The sequence below is a fragment of the Martes martes genome (genome assembly GCF_963455335.1).
Source record: "Martes martes genome assembly, chromosome: 5".
NCBI classification, from domain to species: domain Eukaryota; kingdom Metazoa; phylum Chordata; class Mammalia; order Carnivora; family Mustelidae; genus Martes; species Martes martes.
Window position 1 is genome coordinate 105,779,506 of NC_137892.1, and position 19,624 is coordinate 105,799,129.

At 52.1% G+C, this 19,624-nt stretch overlaps 1 protein-coding gene across 1 annotated transcript in view; it reads right to left on the reverse strand.

The window, feature by feature from the left end:
• FGF18 (fibroblast growth factor 18) overlaps nucleotides 1–12,889 on the reverse strand; it is a 32,972-nt gene extending 20,083 nt beyond the window's left edge. The window contains exons 1-2 of the mRNA XM_080804634.1: nucleotides 11,822–12,889; nucleotides 11,613–11,649 (exon numbers count right to left, since the gene is read on the reverse strand). Of these exons, the coding sequence (XP_080660760.1) occupies nucleotides 11,613–11,649; nucleotides 11,822–11,853 (69 nt within the window). The 5' untranslated portion in view covers nucleotides 11,854–12,889. The remainder of the gene's footprint in view (nucleotides 1–11,612; nucleotides 11,650–11,821) is intronic.
• Nucleotides 12,890–19,624: the final 6,735 nt, after the last annotated feature.

The window sequence follows — 19,624 nt, forward strand, 5'->3', positions numbered from 1 at the left end:
AGAAACTCAAACATTTCTTGAATGCATGAATGAATGGACAAATGAACATTGGAAAGATGTGGAGTCTCATCATTCCACTTACTATCAAATTAGGTTTTCCTAGGCCCTACTAAATGTATGCCTGTTCCATCCCATCTTCACCATAAAGCTGAACAATTCTCGGTGTCCAGACAGTGTTCTTGGTTTGTTCTGTGTGCCCACGAGGTCCAACATGATGCTGGGCAGGAAGGACCCCACTCCCATGAGAGCGTGGCCCACTCAGCCTGTCACGGAGCTCTTGGGACCAGGGCTGCCCAAGCATCTGTCTCACCTATCAATCGTGAGCTCCCAAGGCAGGGACCGTGTTCTCCTCATTGCCACATCCCACGCCCAGCCCAGGGTCTCTGTCCTCGGGCTGACATGCACATGTCCCCTGTTGCTAGCCTGGGCCCCCCAGGCACTCCACCTGGACCACATTATTGATCCTCCACTATCATCCTCAGGGTGGAACTATTATCCCACATTACAGATGAGAAAACTGAGGCCTCAAAGCCAAATTGACAAGGTCCCAGAACAAGCCACAGCAGAATCAGCCCCAGTTATGGCTCCAAAGCCCCTCTTCCAGCCCCATTTTGCTGGGCCTTGCTTGCCCCACCTGCACAATCAGGAGGAGGTCCCAGAGTCAGAACCCAGGGTGTGCCTTTCCCTCATTAAGGGTCCCAAGGCAAGTTACCAACCCCTCTGGACTTGAGCTTCCCTAGAAAATGAGAGGGGTGATGATGGCACCCACCCCACAGGCTGTTCCACAGATGAAACAGAAAGTCTTAGAACAGTGCCCAGCACAGAGCGAGTACTCAGGAGGCGTAACTAAGAGAGCACATTGGGGCCCTTTCAGAGGTGAGGCCCCACAGACAGAGCCTGTCTGGAAATACAAGCAGATCACACTCCCATCCCTCTGCACACAGTCACAGGCCGGGAAGACGGTATCACCTCTGATGCTGCACCATCGGAGGGCTTATCCCCTCCACTTAACAGACGCAGAAACCCAGGCTTGGAAAAGTTAAGTCGGTTGCCTTGAGTCACACAGCCAGGGGTGCAGGGCCTGGCGGCTGGCCCACCAAGGGTGCACAGCCTTCACTCCCACTATTCTCAATGGCCAGCCCCTGTCACCAATTCACAGCCAGAGTCTGACACCTGGGACCCACCTCTTCTCATATCCCGATGCTCAGGGAGGGAAGAACTCCATACCCCATGAGGTTCACACCTGGTGGGCACATGTCCTGAAGAACCCCCATCCATGGCCCTCGACCTCCCCCCGAATGACTTCCTGAGGGAGTCTCGCCTTGTCCCCTCCCCCCAGGGGCGGGTCTCCAGCCTCCTTCCCTGTCCTCCAACTCTCCTCCTGCTCACAGGAGACCTTATCGACCCGAGGTCAAACCAATCTCCTTACCCTGGGTCCCCAAGGGGAGCTGCCCTACCCCAGAAGCCAGCCTCCCATTAACGATTTTCTCCCTGGCCCACTGGACAGAGGCAGTGCGGGTGACCCAGGGTCAGCAGGGGCTATCCGGTGGCCCTTCCCCAGGATGTGGAGGGAACAATCCATCTTGCCCAGCTTCCACCATTTAAGCCACATTCTGTGGTCACATCCTTCCCAAGGGAGGTAGCAGGGGTGGCCTCTGACACATAAACAGAGTCCCTCCTTCTGAAAAGGCAGAGACCCCTGGGCTTCCTGGGCAAGACCTCTAGGGAGCCACGGGCCTTTGCACAGATCAGGTCCTCTGCCCAGGGCACCCTGCCCGCTGTGGCCAGCTGACACCCACCCTCAGGTGCCTCCTTCAGAAGTCCTTTCCTGCCCTACCTACCCCCCACACCAGCTGGGTTAGGGTCTCCGGGCATTACTGTAATGGTTTATCAGCCCCAGACTGCAGCCTATCCGGCTCATCCTGGGGTCTCCAGTTCTGGCCTCAGGAAGTGCCCGGCCAATGCTTGCTAAATGACTGTGGCTAGGATGAGAGAAACCTGCAGGCAAAAATCAGCCCCAGCACTTACTACCCAGATGAGCAGAGTGCCCCACGGAGGGATGGCGATGGGGCGTCTGAAAGCTCTCAATTGCTGAGCTTCCCTCTGTTCCAGGTACTCTGCTAAGAAGCCCCCTAGACGTGCTACCTCCTCAGCCACTCCAGGAGGTGGGCATCCGTCAGAGCTCACTGTGTAGACTGGACCCTTGAGGCACTTCTCCAGGGCTACAGAGCTGGACTGTGGGCAAGCGGAGCTCTAGCATCTGCCTTGAGAACATTCTCTCCCTCCTGCTTTCCTGCTCACTGCGGGGCAGGTCACTTGGCCTGAGAGGGGGCCTGTCTTCCAGGCCCTCCTAGAAGAGCCGACGCTGCTGTCCACGGGCTCAGCCCCCTCCAGGGGCACAGTCACCTGGGGTGCTGAGAAGCTGCAGTGGGGAAAAAATGAGACTATGCGGCTCTCACAAGGTGAGCCGGTGGGCACAGCCAGGACGTGTCCTTGAGCAGAGGAAGGCACCTTTGTGACTCTGCCTTCCCTCCACTCCAGCTTCTCTTTTGGGTCAAAGCAGCTTTCCCCACAGCAGGATGGCCCATAGTGGGGTCCCCCTGCAGCTTAAGACCCCCCCATTACCCTTCCCTACAAGCCCCTTCCCTGCCCTAAGAGCTTGGGCTGTGGTGGAAATATTCACTCCTCAATCCAGGAATGGCACAGAGGCAGCAATGGCCTGACAGGTTCAAATATTACCCAAGGTGTGTCGAGGTCCCAGGCCCTGGCACAGACAAGGGGTCCAGTGGGACCCCCCACCTCTGGCCTGGCCTGCAGTCTTCCCCTGTGGGCATGGCTCTCTAACGCTCAGGAGAGGCCGGTTCTGACTCCCCACTCAGCCTGGCTGCCAACTCAGCCTGGCTCTCCACTGCCCACAGCACGGTGCCCACTTGGGGTCCTGCACCATCTGGCCTCTCCTACCTTCTGAGCTTCTTCCCTTAGGCGCCTTGGGGGGAACCTTCCATGGGGTGGAAAGAGATTGAGGCTATCTCAATGCCCGCTCCCAGGCGTCAACCCAGGTCCCCTCCTCCTGGGGTATCATCAGCCACCCCTGCTCTGTCTGGCTGTAGATTTCGGTTTCCCTGACACCCTCCTGCTCTGAAGACATGTTTGGGGGCTCCTAGTTCTTCCTGGGCCGCACCGCCACCTTCCCCATCAGGCTTCATTTCAGCACACACACCACACACATTCAAGATGACCAGCACTGACTGACCTCTGGGGTTGTCCGGCTCCAGCCCAAATCTTTGATTTCTCTAACCCTTGGTTTTCTCACGGACAGAATGGGGACTGCATATCATATTTATCTCAGAAAAAAGATGGTATTAGGAACAACAGCCACAATTATTTTCTTTTTCCTTTTCCTTGTGTTTTGTTTTCTGAACGGCCACTGCTTATTGAGCGTAAGAACTGCTTTAGGTCAACTGCCTCATGTAACTCCCAGAGTGGACCCATGAGTTGGTTTGAGTACAGTCCCCATTTTACAGACGAGGAAACTGAGGCTTGGAGAGGGGGCCTCGCGCATCCAAAGTCACACGCTAGTGAGCAAAGGAATCAAGATTCAAATCCCCGTCAGCCTAGAGCGCAAGCATTCCAGCACCTCAGCCTTGCCTGCCTTCGTTCTCCCCTCTCTCCATCCCCTCCCTTCCCTCAGTTCAGGATGGCAACTGCGTTCTGGCCACAAGCCACAGTTGGGGCAGGGACGGGAGCAGGAATTAAACATGAAAGGGCTGAAGGCCTTGAGCTCACTCCCCCTAACTCCAGAGGAGGATGGGGTCACACCGCCCCCTCCCGCCCAGGTCCCCAGCCTTGAGGCCTCCTATAATCCATGCCCCTGTCTCCAGGCAGCCTGCCCAGAAAGGGAGGGTCTCCTCAGTCCCCGGAGGGGCAGCCCACAGACTTCCGGCCAAATTCCACCACTGCCTGCCTCCTTCTCCAGCACCAGTGTGGCCAGCCCCGCCAAGGGCTTTTAGAGCTTCTCCAAATTCTCAACTCACCCCTCTAGGAGTGGCCACTGGTAGAGTCAGCCCCGCTCTCCATCCCAAAATGCAGCTCCCCAAACTCTTCCTAGAGAGCAGGTCTGGACTCGGGCCCAGGAGTTGCTGCCCGCCCAGTGTACTGGGGATTATTATCTGAGACAGTGAGACCCACACTGGCTCCCACTTGCTGGCCACTTTCTTTGTGCCAGGCCTGAGCTAAGCACATGGCAGACATGGTCTCTGTTCTCCTCACACAACCTGGGCAGGTCAGGATGATTGCCACCCCTATGACAAAGGGAGACACAGAGAGGCCAAGCAGCTTACCCACGATGTTGTACACAAAGCAACCGAGCCAAGTTCTGAACCCATCACAGGCTCTAGAGCCCATGAATTTCCCCCAGCTGGCATCTATGGACAGAAAGGAAAGGGGGAAGGCCAAGCGCACCCCTGGATGTGAGTTTGGCTCAGATTCACGCTCCCATTCACCCCTCAGCCCCAGGCTTCTCCCCTCTCTCCTGTCATCGTCCCCACACCCAACCCAGCCAGAACTGTGACGTTGCAAAGGGCCCTTCCCCACCCCCAAGCCTGTCCATTAAGCTCCCAGGGCTATCAATGTATTGATTGGCAGGGCTGAGGCATCAGCATGGGAGGGAGGTGCTGCCACCCAAGGGGCTGACTAGAAGCCCCTCTCCCCACACATCAGCCTTCTCCGTACAGATCGTCAATACAGGTACCCCTGGCAGTCAAGCCTGAAGCCGGCTTGGGGAAGGAGGCAGGACCCCTAAAGACCCAAGCTCCCTTCTTTTCCCCTTCCTGCCAATCCCTTCTTCAAATCCCTTAATGCACATGAGTGGGGAGTGGTCCGGCATGCCTACAAGATCAGAAGCGAGCCCTTTATTCCAACATTCAATGCCTATGATTGGCCCTTCACATCACCCCATTCCTAAACTTGATGCTCTAACTGGCTCAGAGTCCCCTGAGCACATCGGGCTGTTCCCTACTTCCATGTAGAGATGTCCCATTGCCTGCAATGGCTTTTCCATACACACACTCACACACATGCACACACACGCACATGCATGCATGCGCATTCGCATATACACACATACATGCACATGGACACGCACACACACATACATGCAGGTTCGCAGTGTCCTCGCCCAACTTGTTCTTAATCTGAGATTCAAATGGGGCATCTTCCCTGGTCAGATCCTCCGGCCCCCCATCGGGTTTCATGGCCCTTCTCCTAAGGACCCATGGCACCCTGAGCCCCTGTCCCCCTGCACAGATCCCTCAGATTTCTCTCAAGTCCCCAAGGGCTGGGATAAGTTCTGAGCTCCCTCGGCCCACAGCTGGTGCCAGAAGGGGCCTAAATGCAGGTGCCTGGCCCCAGAGAAGCTGGGGCTCCTTCAAATCACTGACTCAACGCTCAGCCTGCTCACCAGGTCTGTGCCAGATGCTGTGGGGCCCTCGGGATGGGTCCAGCCTCCCCTGACTTCCAGGAACCACGAGCTGGTAGACAAACAGGCCTCCAGACACACCAAAGTCAAATGCCTAACTGAAGCTCACATTTACTTAACACTTATAATGATCCAAGTGCTGTGCCAAGTACTTCCCCTGGGGTAGCCACAATTCACCCCAACAGCAACCCCAAGAGGGAGGTTCTACCCTAATGCCCACATGAAAAATGAGCCACAGAGAAGCTAAGCAATTTGCTCAGTCATGAGACTATGAAGTGGCCCAGGCAGGGTGTGATCTGGTACTCTTAACTCAGAGAGGTTAAGAATCTTGCCCAAGGACACACAGCCTAGGAAGGGGTGCAGTGAGGCTCAGGTGCAGACTTAAGTCCAAGGGCTGGGCTCTCAACCTGGACAAAAGGAGCCCTGAGGCCACTGATGCAAGGAGTATATCCTTCCCAGCCTTGCTCAGTACCCTGCAGAACGGTATGCACCTGACACACACATAGAGCAGGGAAATGACCCACAAGCTACTGTCATTTGGATACTGCCAGAGTGCCAGCCACTGTGCCAACCACCCTGTGTGCATTATCTCAACTCCCACAGTGACTCTTAAGAAGCGGGTCCCGCTCGTCACCCCACTTTACAGGTGGGAAAAGCCAAAAACTGCAAAGTGTTGACGTTAAGAAATTTGCCCAGCAGCACAGACACGGTTCTAACCTATTTCCCTCCTACACCAAAGCCCATGCGCTCAAGCTCCACAGAAGTCAGCTAGCTCACCTCACTGATACCCAGCTGTGTAAACTGAGGCCCAGAGAGGGAGGTCACCCCATGAGCCAGTGACAAAGCCCGGACTGATCCCAGGGGTCCTGAGAGTGTGTCTGCTCAGTGGTCCACAGGAGGCTTCTCCTCGGCCCCATCTTTGGCACAGGAGTGTTTTAAGTGACCCATGAGCATTGTGCCATTTAGATATGAGAGCAATAATCCCCATACCTCTCCCAGCCCCTACCAGCAACCTGATGAAAGCCTGAGGGGCCAATTTACCCACTGATGTTCCAGAACAAGTCCCCATCCTCAGGCCCATAGTGGAGATGGCAGGTTTCAGCCCCCTCTGAGGTGTGGCAGCTCTCCCCAAGCCCCAGGCAGCCTGGCAAGGCCCTTGGCACTGCCCTATCCCTGAGTGTTTGGCCACAGTCCTTGTGAGTGGTCAGCAACAAGACCCAGCAAAAAAAAAATGGGGCACACAGAGGTGGAAGAGAGTCGCTGCCCCCAGAGAGGGACCCATCCACATCTCCCCTGTCATTGTCACCAGGAGGTGACGGGGCCCTGGGGAAGGGGAGCTTGCCGCACTGACATGGGTATGGAGGCAAGGGAGGCTTCCCCAAACAAGAGACCCAGGGGCTGGTGTGCTGACTCTTGCTCTCCACCTTTAGGGAGCAGGGATCGTTCTGTTGGTAGTTTTCTTTCCATTTTACACATGCAGAAGCTGAAACCGGAGAGGTTAAGTAACTTGCTCAAGGTCATATGGCAAAGATAAGTCAGGGCGACCACTGGAACAAGGCTGGGACCTGCCAGAACCCTCATACTGCTATTTCATAAATCTGGGGCCTGGAGCCGGGTAACCCAGAGTCGTGGCCAGCTCTGCCTCTCTCGTGCTGTGTGGCCAAAGGCCGGTAATGTCATGCCTCTGAGCCTCACTTTCTTTTCTGCAGAATTCCCTCATCGCAGGCTGGTTGTGAGGCTGAGCCTCCATGATGCAAGGAAGTGCCTGCCTGCCCCATGGCAAGGACACTGTGCTGGTGGTGGCTCTAAGTATTGCTGTCGGCCTGATGGGTCTGCGCCCTGATTTCCCACACCTACATGTCTCCTGCTAGAAGACCACGTCGGAGCCAGAAGGTCCTGCTGAGGCTAAGAAGTCTCCTCCCTGTCACCTTCCATCTCCCTTTGGGGGCCCAATGTGACCTCAGAGCTATCCCACGCCTGCTGACACTGGCTGAGACAACCACAAGATATTTAAACAATCTACCTCCTTATCTCAGAGCGGGTAATGCTACTGGGCTACAGGAATGCTGGCAGGGTGTCCCCCCACTTCCCTGCTGGGAATGAAGCTGGGAGGGGAGCACAGAATCCCCCAGGCCCTACCCTCCTAAACACCCACCTATGGCTCTGGGACCCTTTCAGTCCAGAACATTCTATGAAAACCAGGGCCTGCAGACTCCAAGTCAGGTGCCCTCTGTCAGAGACACCTATCTGGGTTCTGATCATCTGTACCGTGGAGACCCTACCAGTGAGAATTCAAGGGGAAGCTCTCACTGAGAACCCCTAGCACGCCCCTTGGAACTCCCATTGCCCCACCGGAATTCTTTCTGAAGAAGTCTGTCTGGTGTCATAGAAAGAATACAAGACCTTGAATCCAGAGTCTTGAGTCTTAGCATTGGCCTTGAACAAATCCCTTCCCCACTCCGTGCCTCAGTTTCTCCAACAGTGAAGTAGGAATATTACCCCACCTACTTCAGGAGGAAAAATGACAGGAAGAAGGAAACAAGCTTCTGGATTCAAGAGCCTTGGAGTCTTGCTTGGTTGGACAGAACAGGATATGCCTGCCCCCTGTACTTCTCAGGAGGCAGGATCACAGCCTGCCCCCGCTCCCCTTAGAGTGGGAACATCTTGAGGCTGGGAACTGACTAGATTTGTTCTCAGATCCAGCAAGAAGCAGACTTTTGAACAAATACCTGACTGGACATGGATGGATGATGTCACCGCCCTAAGAATCTAAAAGTGCTACTCAACAGGACAGTTCCCCATCCTCCTCATATCCCAAAGGACTCTGTCTCTGGCTTTCCTATTCTAGCCAGCTAGAAGAAGGGTTCTAAACCTCCCAGAGGAAGTCAGGTGTAGGGGGTGGTCAGGTCCAGAGGGGGTGTGGAAGGAAACTTCAAAACTTGAACACACCGGGCGGTGAGAGAGGAATGGTGCTGTGGGAGTGACAGCGGGTGGGTGGCGGAAGCCCCCCTTCCCTGGCCCGCCTCAAGCCTGGCCTGTCTGGGGAAGGCCAGGACCTAGCCGAGCCTGGCGGTAGGAACAATGTCAGGCAGGTGCCGGCCAAGCTGCGTGAAAGGCCCAGCCCGGTGTCATTGTCAGCGCTCAGCCAAGTGCAGAAAAGCAATTTACTGGTCACGCCGCCTGCTCCCCTCGGAAATTTTTAAAATTCTTCCGATTTGAGCTATCCGCGGTGTCCCAAGTCGTGTGGAGAAGGGATTTTATTAAATTCCCAGCTTCCTGCTTCCTGGGGTGGCCAGCAGGAGCTGGGGGGGGGGGCGGCAGGGCTCACCCCATGCGGGACTCAAGGGGAAGGCAGTGTCTGGCATTGACTGTTGTGCTTTCTCGAAAAAGCATCTGGAGGTGGGGGCCCATTCTGGGCCTGATGGCTGATGGATGGGGAGAAAGGAAGAGCCCAGAAACTCTATTGCTAAGACTGGAGCAGTCCCCCAAACCAGGGAGGTGCGGATGGGAAGGGCATAGATATATCCATTTCCCAGCAGAACAACTCCCAGCAGAACAACGTACGCTCCTGGGTGGATGAGACTCTCCAAACCTTCTTCCGTACCTGTCATGTATCGCTTCAACCCCAAGTCCACCCACTCACAAATGATGAGCTCAGACTCACAGAGCTCTACAGCTGAGGGAAGATGAGGCTGGGGCTCAGGCCCAGACCACCAGGCTGCAAAACTCTGAGCCCTTCCCACCACGCAAGGAGGCCTCTCCCAGCCCCTGCTCACCAAGGGAGCTCCTGTCCCCCTCTCTAAGTGTACCCCGCCAGGGAAGTAGCTGCTCTCCCCTCTGCCTGCCCAATGCCCGCCTCAGCAGGGAGCAGGCTTCACACTCCCAGCAAGGAACACTTGAAGCCCACCCCCCACCCCTCAACTCTACCTCTAATGGCCACTACACCTTTGTTCTTAGACCATGAATGGGGACATGAGCCTGCCATTTCTTTATCTTTTAGGAATCGTAGATGCTTTTGAAAATCTGTGGGGAGCTGAGAGCCCTCTCCAAAACATGGGCACATTTGGGCACCATTTTGATGCAACATATCAGGGGCCTGCCTCCTCCAGAATTCCATCCTTAGAGACTCTCTGGGCACTTGGACCATGGGTTAAATTCATCAGTCTTACAGCAGTTCAGATGGGGAAAGTCTGAAAAGAAAGGAAGAGGTGAGAGAGGGGGGAGAGGAGGCTCCATCACCTGCTTGAAGTCCTAACCCAGATGGACCACCCAGCTCTTTCCTGAGAGGCTGGCTCTAGCTGTAGGCCAGGAGGTTGTGGTGGGATGCAGAGTCCAGGTTCCCTCCCTTGTGCTTCCCCAGAGAACACAAAGACATCACAGCAACCCCTCCTGGGCCAGCTTTAAGGACCGAGAGGCAGCAGGCAGCAGAAGTGCACAGATCTCTCTACCCCCGTGGCCACTGCAGCATTCCCTCATCCCCAGGTGCAACATGCAGGAGAAGAGCTCTCACCCAAGGCAGACAAGCAGATCCCCTGGAATGACCCTGGGGCCTGCCCTCTGCTTGGGGACTCAGCTGCAAATCAGGCAGGTCATGCCTGGCACTGGCCTCTCTCTTTGACACCAGCCATTCCCACCCCTGCCCCCGCCACCACAGGGTCACATCTGCTTTGGCAAACAGCCAGTTTTAAGTTACTGACTCCAGTTATATTGATTCAAGGAGTCACTGGGGACCTCAGCCTGCCCAGGCTGGGGGAAAGAACCCATCAGTCTGTCTGTCCGTCCAGCCAGTCAGCCAGTCAGCCAGCCATCCTCACAGCCCCCAGCCCCAATTGGCTTCCCCCAGCCCAATGTCCATCCTGATGGTAAGGATCCACTCCCAGGAGTGCAAGGGAGGTAAACAGACCCACCACCACACCAAGCACTGAAAGAGGCTACTGGGTCTCAGAAGCACTCAACACACACACCATTCCTTAAGCCATAAAGCTGGGAGAGCCACCATTTTCCCTGCTTAAGATTCTTCTGGGGCACCTCTGGAACCCAAAAGGCTAAAACCTAAGCATCCTCTCTAACCCTGTGAGGACACCTGCCTTCAACCCAGAGGGGGAAGGGGCAGATAATCTCTTTTGGCCCCAATCCAGCTCTTCCTAAGGCCCCTCCCTTGCAGCTCTAGGTGGGTGGGGGGCTAGGGCAGCTGGCACTTCCTATTCCCCTTTCCTTTGCCCCCCCCCAAAACCATGCTGAGGCAGCCCTGGTCTGGTTCTAATCGGGGCTGAAGTCGCTCCCTCTTTCCCTCTTCTCTTTCTCTGCCCCCCCCCCTTCCTTCATTTCCACGGCTTTGGAAGCCAGAGCGTTCCAACTGTCTGCGTGCCAAGACCTTCCCGAGTCTGAAAGCTGCTGAAGTAACAGATCAGATTTTAGCAAGTGCTTTCCAGGCTGAGCGCCAAGCCCTCTTCTGATTCACAGAGAGCGAGCGAGCGAGCGGGGAGCAAAGCGGGGAACCAGCCCAGGGCTGCACCACCTTGGGCGAGGGTGTGCGGAGCGTGGCCCATTCCGGAGCGGCTTCAAGGGCAATGGCCTCGCAGCCCGAGTGCCCGTCTCTGCTACCTTTCACCGAGTCTCTCCTAGACCTGTCTCTCTCCCTCCCTCTCTCTCTCTCTCTCTCTTCCCTGCAAACGCCTTTGAAACCACAGAGTAATTTACAACTGAAGCTTTCTCCCTGGACTCAAAATCCATTCGGCTCAAAGGAGCCTTTTTGTTTGGAAGAGCGAGCGGAGATATTAAGGGACGGTTGGCAGAAAAAATCCCCAGGTCCCAACTCCTCCCCGGTTGTGGGCAGGGGGCTTGGAGCGGGGCACTCTGCAGCGGCTGAGTCCGCTGGCTCCGGGGATCTCCTCCCAGCCGAGGCCAACTGGGGCCGCGCCAGTCTGAGCCCTGCAGCAGAGCCCCTTGCCCTTGGCTGGTCCCCCGCCGGCATTGGGCGCGCGCGGAGCCGCCCTTTGGCGCCCTGGGAACAGGTGCACTGGGCTCGGCGCCCAGTAGGGGTGGGGCACAAGGAGGGGGCGCGGCCCAGGGGAGGGGGGTCGGCCTGTACCGCGAGGTAGGGGCAGGAGGAGGTCAGAGTCAGGATCCTACGTACCTGTACCTGGAAGCACAGCAGTAGGAAGTGTAAACACCTGCGGGAGAGAGATGGAGAGGTGGTCAGTGGGACTTGAGGGAGGGGGGCACGCGGACAGACAGACGGATACGCAGTCGGAAAGTCAGACGAACGGCCGGGCGGGCGACAGAGTCACAGGCACACGGACAGACGGCCAGGCAGGGTAGGCAGCCCCGCGCGCGGGCGCTTACAGGCAAGTGCAGGCGGAGGGCGCTGAATACATCGCTGGGCGGGGGGGAGGCGGCGGCTCCTAGCCCAGCCTGCACATGTCCGCTTCGCGCGGCCGGGACCGGGCGCCTCCGCCGCCGCCGCCGCCGCCGCCGCCGCTGCTGCTGCTCTCTCCTCGCCGGCTGCTGCTGCTGCAGACTCTGCTGCTCCGGGGCGCTCCGCGGCGCGCCCTGCGGCATCAGCGCCCCGCGCGGCTCCTCCCGAGCGCTGCGCCCTCCGGGCTGGCGCGGGGGCTACGGGGTGGCCGCCGCTGTGCAGGAGGCGCCCGACTGGTGCGGGGAAGCTTGCTCACTGCTGGCCGGCCGTCCGTCCGGGCATCCACGGGAGGCTGGCTGCTCAGTTCACTCCGGGGGCAGCATGCGCGGCGGGGCTGGAAGCTGGGGCGCGATCTCCGGCCGGGGCGCGGGGCTGTGCGGGGCCAGAGGTCAGCGCTCCAGGGCCGGGGCGCGCGGCTGCAGCAGGAACGCGTCACGGCCGCACCGTCTGGGCGCCCGCCGGCTCATGTCTCCTCCTCCGCGTCTCTCCGGCCGTGCGCATCGCCGCCTCCCACCACTGGCGGCGGCCGGGGCGTTTTCTACGCGCGGGCGGCGAGGGGGCGGGGGGCCGGGGGCGGGCCCGGGCCCGAGTCGGCACAATGAGGATGCGGGGCCCGGGGGCTCCCCCCTCGGGGCGCGGCCGGACGGGCGCTCAGCTCGGCTGGGTGCGCCGCGCCCACATCAAAGGCGGCCCAGCCTGCTTGCCTGCCTGCCGCGGCCTCTCCACCGCCTCCTCCTCCTCCTCCTGGCGGCTCCGGGTTGGAGGGAGGTGCTCTGACTCTCGGAGACGGGACCGGCAGCTCCGAAAGGGCAGAGCCCGCGAGGCTGGAGCTGGTGAGCGCTGGAAGCCGTCGGAGCTCTGCGCCCAGGCGCAATGACCCGCGCCGCGGCGGCGCAAATACTGCGCGTATTGGGAAGGCGGCGGTCCCCAAGAATGCAGTTAGGTGAGGAGCGTCCTCACTCACCCACATTCGCTACTAGCACTCACTCACACCCACTAGCGCTTGAGTGGGGAGCCGGGAGGGGGCGGGTCAGGCCCAGCCCCCGGGGCGGCTCCGTTTAAGGGGGTTCGCTTTCGTCCGCTCGGTGAGTCTGCGCAGGACCGTGGCGTGTCCCAGATGCCCTCTCAGACGGCTAGCACTCTGAGACCCCGTCTGATCTCTCCTTCCTTGCCGCTGCGGGGGAGGGGGTCTCCAGGACTTCTCTCCCCCTCACCCCCCTCCGGAGCTCTCTGGTCTGTTCTCAGGGCTCCCAGCTGGGCTCTGGTAGGGGAGCCAGCTTCGGAAACGCGCGGCTGCCACCTAGCGACCCCGAGGCGTCGCTGCAACCCCTGCCCGGGAGGGCTAACAGGGAGCTACCAGCAGGACTCTGGTCAGCGACCACTCCAGGTTCTCCTCGGGCCACCTGGCTGAGACTTGTTTCTGTTTGCATTTAGTTCCTTTAACCACGACTCCAATAAGAATATCTCTTCTCCCCGCCTCTCCCCGCTTCAGAGGCAACACTCCCAACTTCAAAATGTAGGTGTCGTCATATGCAACTGCCTCCTCTACAACTGCTGACAGTCAAGGCTGTCCTTTGGCCCTGACGCTAAGGGAGAGGTCATAGTGGGAAACAAACTCAAAAAGCAAAATTCAAGAATCCATACTATTCGGTTAAAAACCTGGTGTCGCTGGCAGTGTTTGAAAACCCCACTGTACTAAAGCATAAACTGGGGTAGCTGCTGTCAAACAGGAAATGACTGTTCCGTGTACCAGCCCTCTCTGCAAGCTCTTGTGAAGTTCCCATTCACACTTGAGGCTCTGAAACAGGTTGTCTCTGTTTCAGCATTAGACACAAGAGCAGAAAACCTTTTGAAAACTAAGTGCTGGGTGACAGGGAAGGCTCCTGTGGAGGGCTGAGCTGAACAGCCATTCTCATTGCCAGGATTGGTCTTGCTTATCATACCATTATTACTTTCTATTATTCTTCTATCACCCAAATAAAGACTGACCCAAAAAGTCCAGTCAAGAGACCAGTTCTGAGTAAGAGCATGAACTCAAGAGTCAGAAATCCTGGATTTGAATATCGCTTCCAACATTTACTTATAAATTCCAACAAGTAAGTCTGAGACTCTGCTTCCTCATCTACAAACCATGGCTAAGAACAGTAACAACTCGAGAGTTGTTTTCAGTTACTGAATGAGGTCATTCAGAGTCTGGCACATAAGAAAAGCTCCAAAGGTTTTAGCCATTATTAATAATTATAATTAGGTTTCTCAGATTTTCACTTTCTTTATGACTTCATGAAGTAGGGAGGCAGCATCATTCTCAATTTACAGTTGAAGAGGCATCCAACCAGGATGTCTTTTGACTCCAGCTGGTCATTTGACCACATTTTTTACCATTTACATCTCTAATCTAGTTTTCACATATCTACTTACTATATACATGATTTTCGTATGAAGTTTTCCTATATTAACTTGACACATTTGTATTAACTTAATATGTACCACTAATTTGGTAGTCACTTCTCATCAATTCATCCAATCACGATTTATTGACCCTACTATCAGGCCATGGGTGAAGACAGACAACTTCCTCTTTTGAAAAAGCCACTTCACTTTCATGGAAAATAAGAAGTAACGGAAGTCAAGAGAAATTCTAGCTTATCGGTGCTTTGAAGAAAACCTATGGGACAGAGAAAGCCTCTTAGTAATACTTAGGCTAAGCTGCAGAGGTGAGGAGAGCTAGCCATGCAAAGGAATATTCCAAGCAAAAGACATCAAGTGCCTACAAGTAGAAAAAAGCTAAGTAACAGGCATGATTAGCCAGGGGTGAATGGCAGTAGTTCAGGGTAAAAATAAGCAAATGCTTGATCCTACCTCATAGGTTCTCAGAGGCCAACAGGTAGCCAGTATCTTTTTAAAGGCACTATTTTATGTACAATTTTTAAGTCCATCTGTTTCAAGTGTGCTCAGAGTTTAACACAGATCTATGTATAAACACCTAAGGCATCCTCCCCATGCTGGTCCCAAATTAACATTTGTTGGCACTAGATGCTACTGCAACATAAACTGAACCGTGTATTATGTGCTATTTTGTGGCCAGCTTCTTTTGTTCAGTATGTTTTTGAGAGTCACCCTCATTGTTGCTTTTATCAGTTTATTACCAAGTAGTACTCAACAGCATGGATACACTAATTTGTTTGGCAATCAGTGTCAAAGGCTTTGAAGCTCATGGTCAAAATGAATTTGCTTTTCAAAAGCTTATCACAGGTGCTAAAGTAAAGAATGAATTGGAAGGGTCCAACTGTGGCAGTTGGGAGGCCAAGAAGGCTATGACCGCTAGTCTAGGCAACTGTAGCTTGGGATGGATGGCTGTGTGCTATATCCAATTCCCAGTTGTCAGCTAGTAACTTATAATTTTCTGAGTAGATTCTCATGTGTTAACCCCCTTTTCTTATGCGGAACTGAAAACCTTAAAGAGAGCTGAGAATGTATATTGACTGCTAGTGCAATGGTATGTATACCCCACAGGGCAGTTAACTTTTTTTGCTTTCTGACTGAACACCTAGAACTTTGGGACAGATTATGTAGTTAAATGTTTTAGATTTCTCCTATCTTTTTGAAGTGTGAAAGTAATATACATCACAGCAACCTGATATTTATTTCCTACTTTTCTCCAACTTAAGACTCACAAAATTCAGGGAGTTTGTAGAATACAAGTATTTTGGGTACAGAAAAATAGAACCTCCAGCCTAAGAACACAGAACAGAGCCTCAAGCCTTCAACAGTAGACAGACCCTTAGAATACACAAGGCTCTAAAATTTTCTCAGAACCAGCTCTTAGAACTTTCACAGCATTAAACAGGACCTCTACTGCCAAATGCATGAGTCAGGGAGCAACTGGCTCTGGCAAGAACTGGCTGGAAGGTAGCCTTAGAGTTTCTGAAGTAACATTAACCCTTTATTGTTAACTATACTCGAATTTTAAAAAACTAAAACAAAAACAAACTGTAACCTTTTATTTCCAGAGCCCAGACCACTACCTATTATTCAGCAGCTTCGTGTGTGGTGACCCTCAACTTTTCTTGGACCATTTCCAACAAAAGCCCCAGACCCTAGACTATTTCTCTCCCTCATTTAAGCTACTGGTTGTCAAGACCACCTAGAAGCTTCTACAGCTTTGTGACACTATAAACCTCATACTATTGTATTATTACTTGTGTAAGTCCATTTAGACAGTCTGATCTGCTCTCCCCAAATGGCATTATTTTGTTCTGTGGTTGAAACTGAAGGTAACACAACCTTACATGATCAAGGTATCAAGTGAAGAGAAGCTTCTCTCAGTTACCAAGCCCTCTAAATGCTCTGACAACTCCATTACTTTTGCAAAGGGTCTGATCTGATCATCCATAAAGTGAAGCTAATGATCACCACCCACCCAGGCTGTTCCTAATCGCCTTTTTTATTTTACAAGATTTTGAGAGCAAGCAAGCATGAGCGGGGGGTGGGGGGGTGGGGGGAGAAGCAGACTCCCCGCTGAGTGGGGAGCCCCATGCAAGTCTCCATCCCAGAACCCTGAGACCATGACCCAAGCTGAAAGTCAGAAACTTAACCGACTGAGCCACACAGGCGCCCCTGCCATTCTTTACAAGAAATGGATCATTCCAGGTCTGAGAAAGAAAATGAAGATGAACTTGGAAAATGTTCTCACTAGAAAGCAAGACACTATCAGACTACTAGAGTCTGTGATGGTAGGAACAAGCTCAAAGGGGACTCCCATCAGCCAAAAAAGATCTAAGAGCAAAATACCAATATATAAAAAAATCTGAATCCAGGATACTTAACTAAAACTTTCAGAGGTTGTTCTGATGAAAGAACATCAATCCATCATTCTGAAAATTAGTAAAGAACATCCAAATACTTGTTTTTTAAAAGTCAGGTACAGAGGCAATACAAGTGGGGATTTTTAAAGAAAATGCCTGCAAATTGTGAATGGTATTGCTAAAGAACTAAGCCATTAAACATTCGTATCTTGGAGACTGGCTTAAGAAAGGGAAATAATAGTTATTCCATCAAGAAATGCTGTGAATTGTGTAAGACTGATGATTCACAGACCTGTACTCCTGAAGCAAATAATGTATGTTTAAAAAAGTTAAAAACAAAGTACTTTTAAAAAGTATTATTCCTGGTATACCTACTATAAATTCCTGAAATTAAAGAAAATAGACCAGGTTTCTCTTACAGGTCCCTCTACTACTTTAAATCAAGATTTGGGGTGCCTGAGTGGCTTAGTTAGTGGCCGCTTCTTGATCATCTGAAGATCTTAAGACCACACCCCTTTTTTCAAACTCCCTGCTCAGTGGGGATTCTAGATTCTTTCCCTCTGCCCCTTCCCACCACCCTCTCTTCCCTTCTCTCTAAAATAAATCTTTAAAAAGATTAGTACTAGGGGCACACCCGGGTAGCTTGGTCAGTGAAGTGTCTGCCACTAGCTTGGGTCATGATCCCGAAGTCCTGGGATCAAGTCCCACATTGGCTCCTTGCTCAGCTGGGAGCCTACTTCTTCCTCTGCGGGCAGCGTCCCCTTCTTGTGCACTCACTCTAACAAAGAGAAAAAAAATTTAAGATTTTTTATTTGTTAGAGAGAGACACAGCATATGCAGGACTTGATCCCAGGACCTTGGGATCATGACCCTGAGCCAATGGCAAACACTTAACCAACTAAGCTACCCAGGTGTCCCATAAATTAAAAAAAAATTACTTTTTTCCTAATTAGTCTTAGAAAACTAAAAATGCTTTGATTAAAAATCTTTAGCTTTCCTTAAGTACCTTAATTGTATTTGTTTTTTAGTAATTAAACCAATATTGATCTAAATATGGCCAATCTCATTTAACAGTTTGTATTGCACAAGTGTTTTTTAAAGGAAGAATTTTCAGTCACAAGTCTAGGAGTTCAATTTTCAGATTAAAATATTTTGTTGGCTGAAGTCCAATACCAAGCACTATTAAGTGACTTCGGAGGCACAAGAAAACCTGCCCTACCTGGAATCTTCTACAAAGATGGATCTGATCGGCTTTATTTAATGTGCAAAACACGACCACCAGTAAGGCCAACAGCTTTCCCTCAGAATGGGGAGAAGTCCTTTTGGTCTTCCTGCTACATTAGGTACCTATCAGCTAAACCCAAGGGTTAACTTCTACACAAAGCAACTTAAAACATTTCAGACCTACGTTTTGGTTAAGACATTATATTCCAAGTATACTTCTACTTCTGAACATTTTAAGTAACTAATTACATAATATAGTCCTACATCATCACGTACTGTCATGCAAAACACTATCTGGGGAAGGAATGACTCAACTTTAATGTATTTAGTTCTTGGTAGCACTCTGTGGCACTATTTAAGACCAGTAACTTTTTCAAATTCACGTGTAGGCTAAGCATTTTGGGAGTCTATCAATTTAAAGTATATGATCTTTTAAACGTTAAGCATAAAACATCCTTTAAAATAAGAGCTACTTTTAAGTCAAATTAAGAACAATGAACATTTGCCATTTCCAAGTGAATCTCCATTAAAATAAGATATAAAAAGAGAAACTACAAGGACAGACACCTTGAAAAGGAAATGGAATAATCAATGAAGAAAACCAAAACCTAAAGTAAATCACTAGAAGAGACACCTGAAGCCTGGAAAGTGGGATTAGAAAGACAGTATTGCACCAACCCTTTCTACCCTTCATAGCAAAGTTACTCAGAGCGCCTGCTGGCTGGCTCAGCCCATAGGGCATCTCTGACTCTTTATCCCAGGGCTGTGAGTTCAAGCCCCGTGGTGGACATGGAGTCTACTTAAAAAAGTAAAATGAAAAAATAAGGATACTCTACCAAAACCGTTACAAAGATTAAAAGGCTGATACCCGCTCATTCCCATCAAAGTATTTGGAACTACAGCCTCATCAAAGACAGCAATTCTCCTAATCAATATAAAAGATAGAGGGTAAAAACAAACAAAAAAACTTGAGTAAACAATGCATGGGTGAAAAGGGTTTCTTCAAACTTCAAATAATATGTCCCCCAAACACCAAAGAGCATTTGGAAGTTAATAAAACCAACACAAATTTGAAGACATAAAATAGTCCTTTCTCCTAAAGTGAAAACAAAAAGCAATGATGAAAAACATCCAAGAGCGTCAAACCAAAGGCCCAAGAACAGACAGACTTTAAACAGGAGAGCAAAATCTCCAAGAACATGGCCCCAAATTAGAGACTCCTTTAAGAACAGACCCAGTCTACCCACGGCCCAGAACAAGACAAATTATAAAATTTCAGGAAACCAGCAATAGGGCACTCTTAATCAGTTCTCAGGAAAATTGGTCCTAGACAACACATGAAAATGGCAACAGAGTAAGCCAGAAAGGGCACAATTAAAATTCTGAGAAGATTTAGCAGCAGTGAATTGTGTCAAAAATGGACTTTTCAGATTAAAAGTAGTCAGAAAATACTTCCTCCAGGTATTAGCAAACTACTGGGAGACTCCACAGCAAAATAAGAGGAGGAAGAGTAATTAACAGAACCATCATACAATTGGCACAGGGTAAAACAGATAAAAGATGCCAAGAATTAGCCCCTAAATGTCCTCAGGTAACCACCACATGCAATAAATTAATCTTTCTCCTACAGATTTAAAAACGTGTAAATTATGCGTTTTTGGGCAAACTGAAAAAAGTCAACAGAATTCGTCCTTTAGAAAT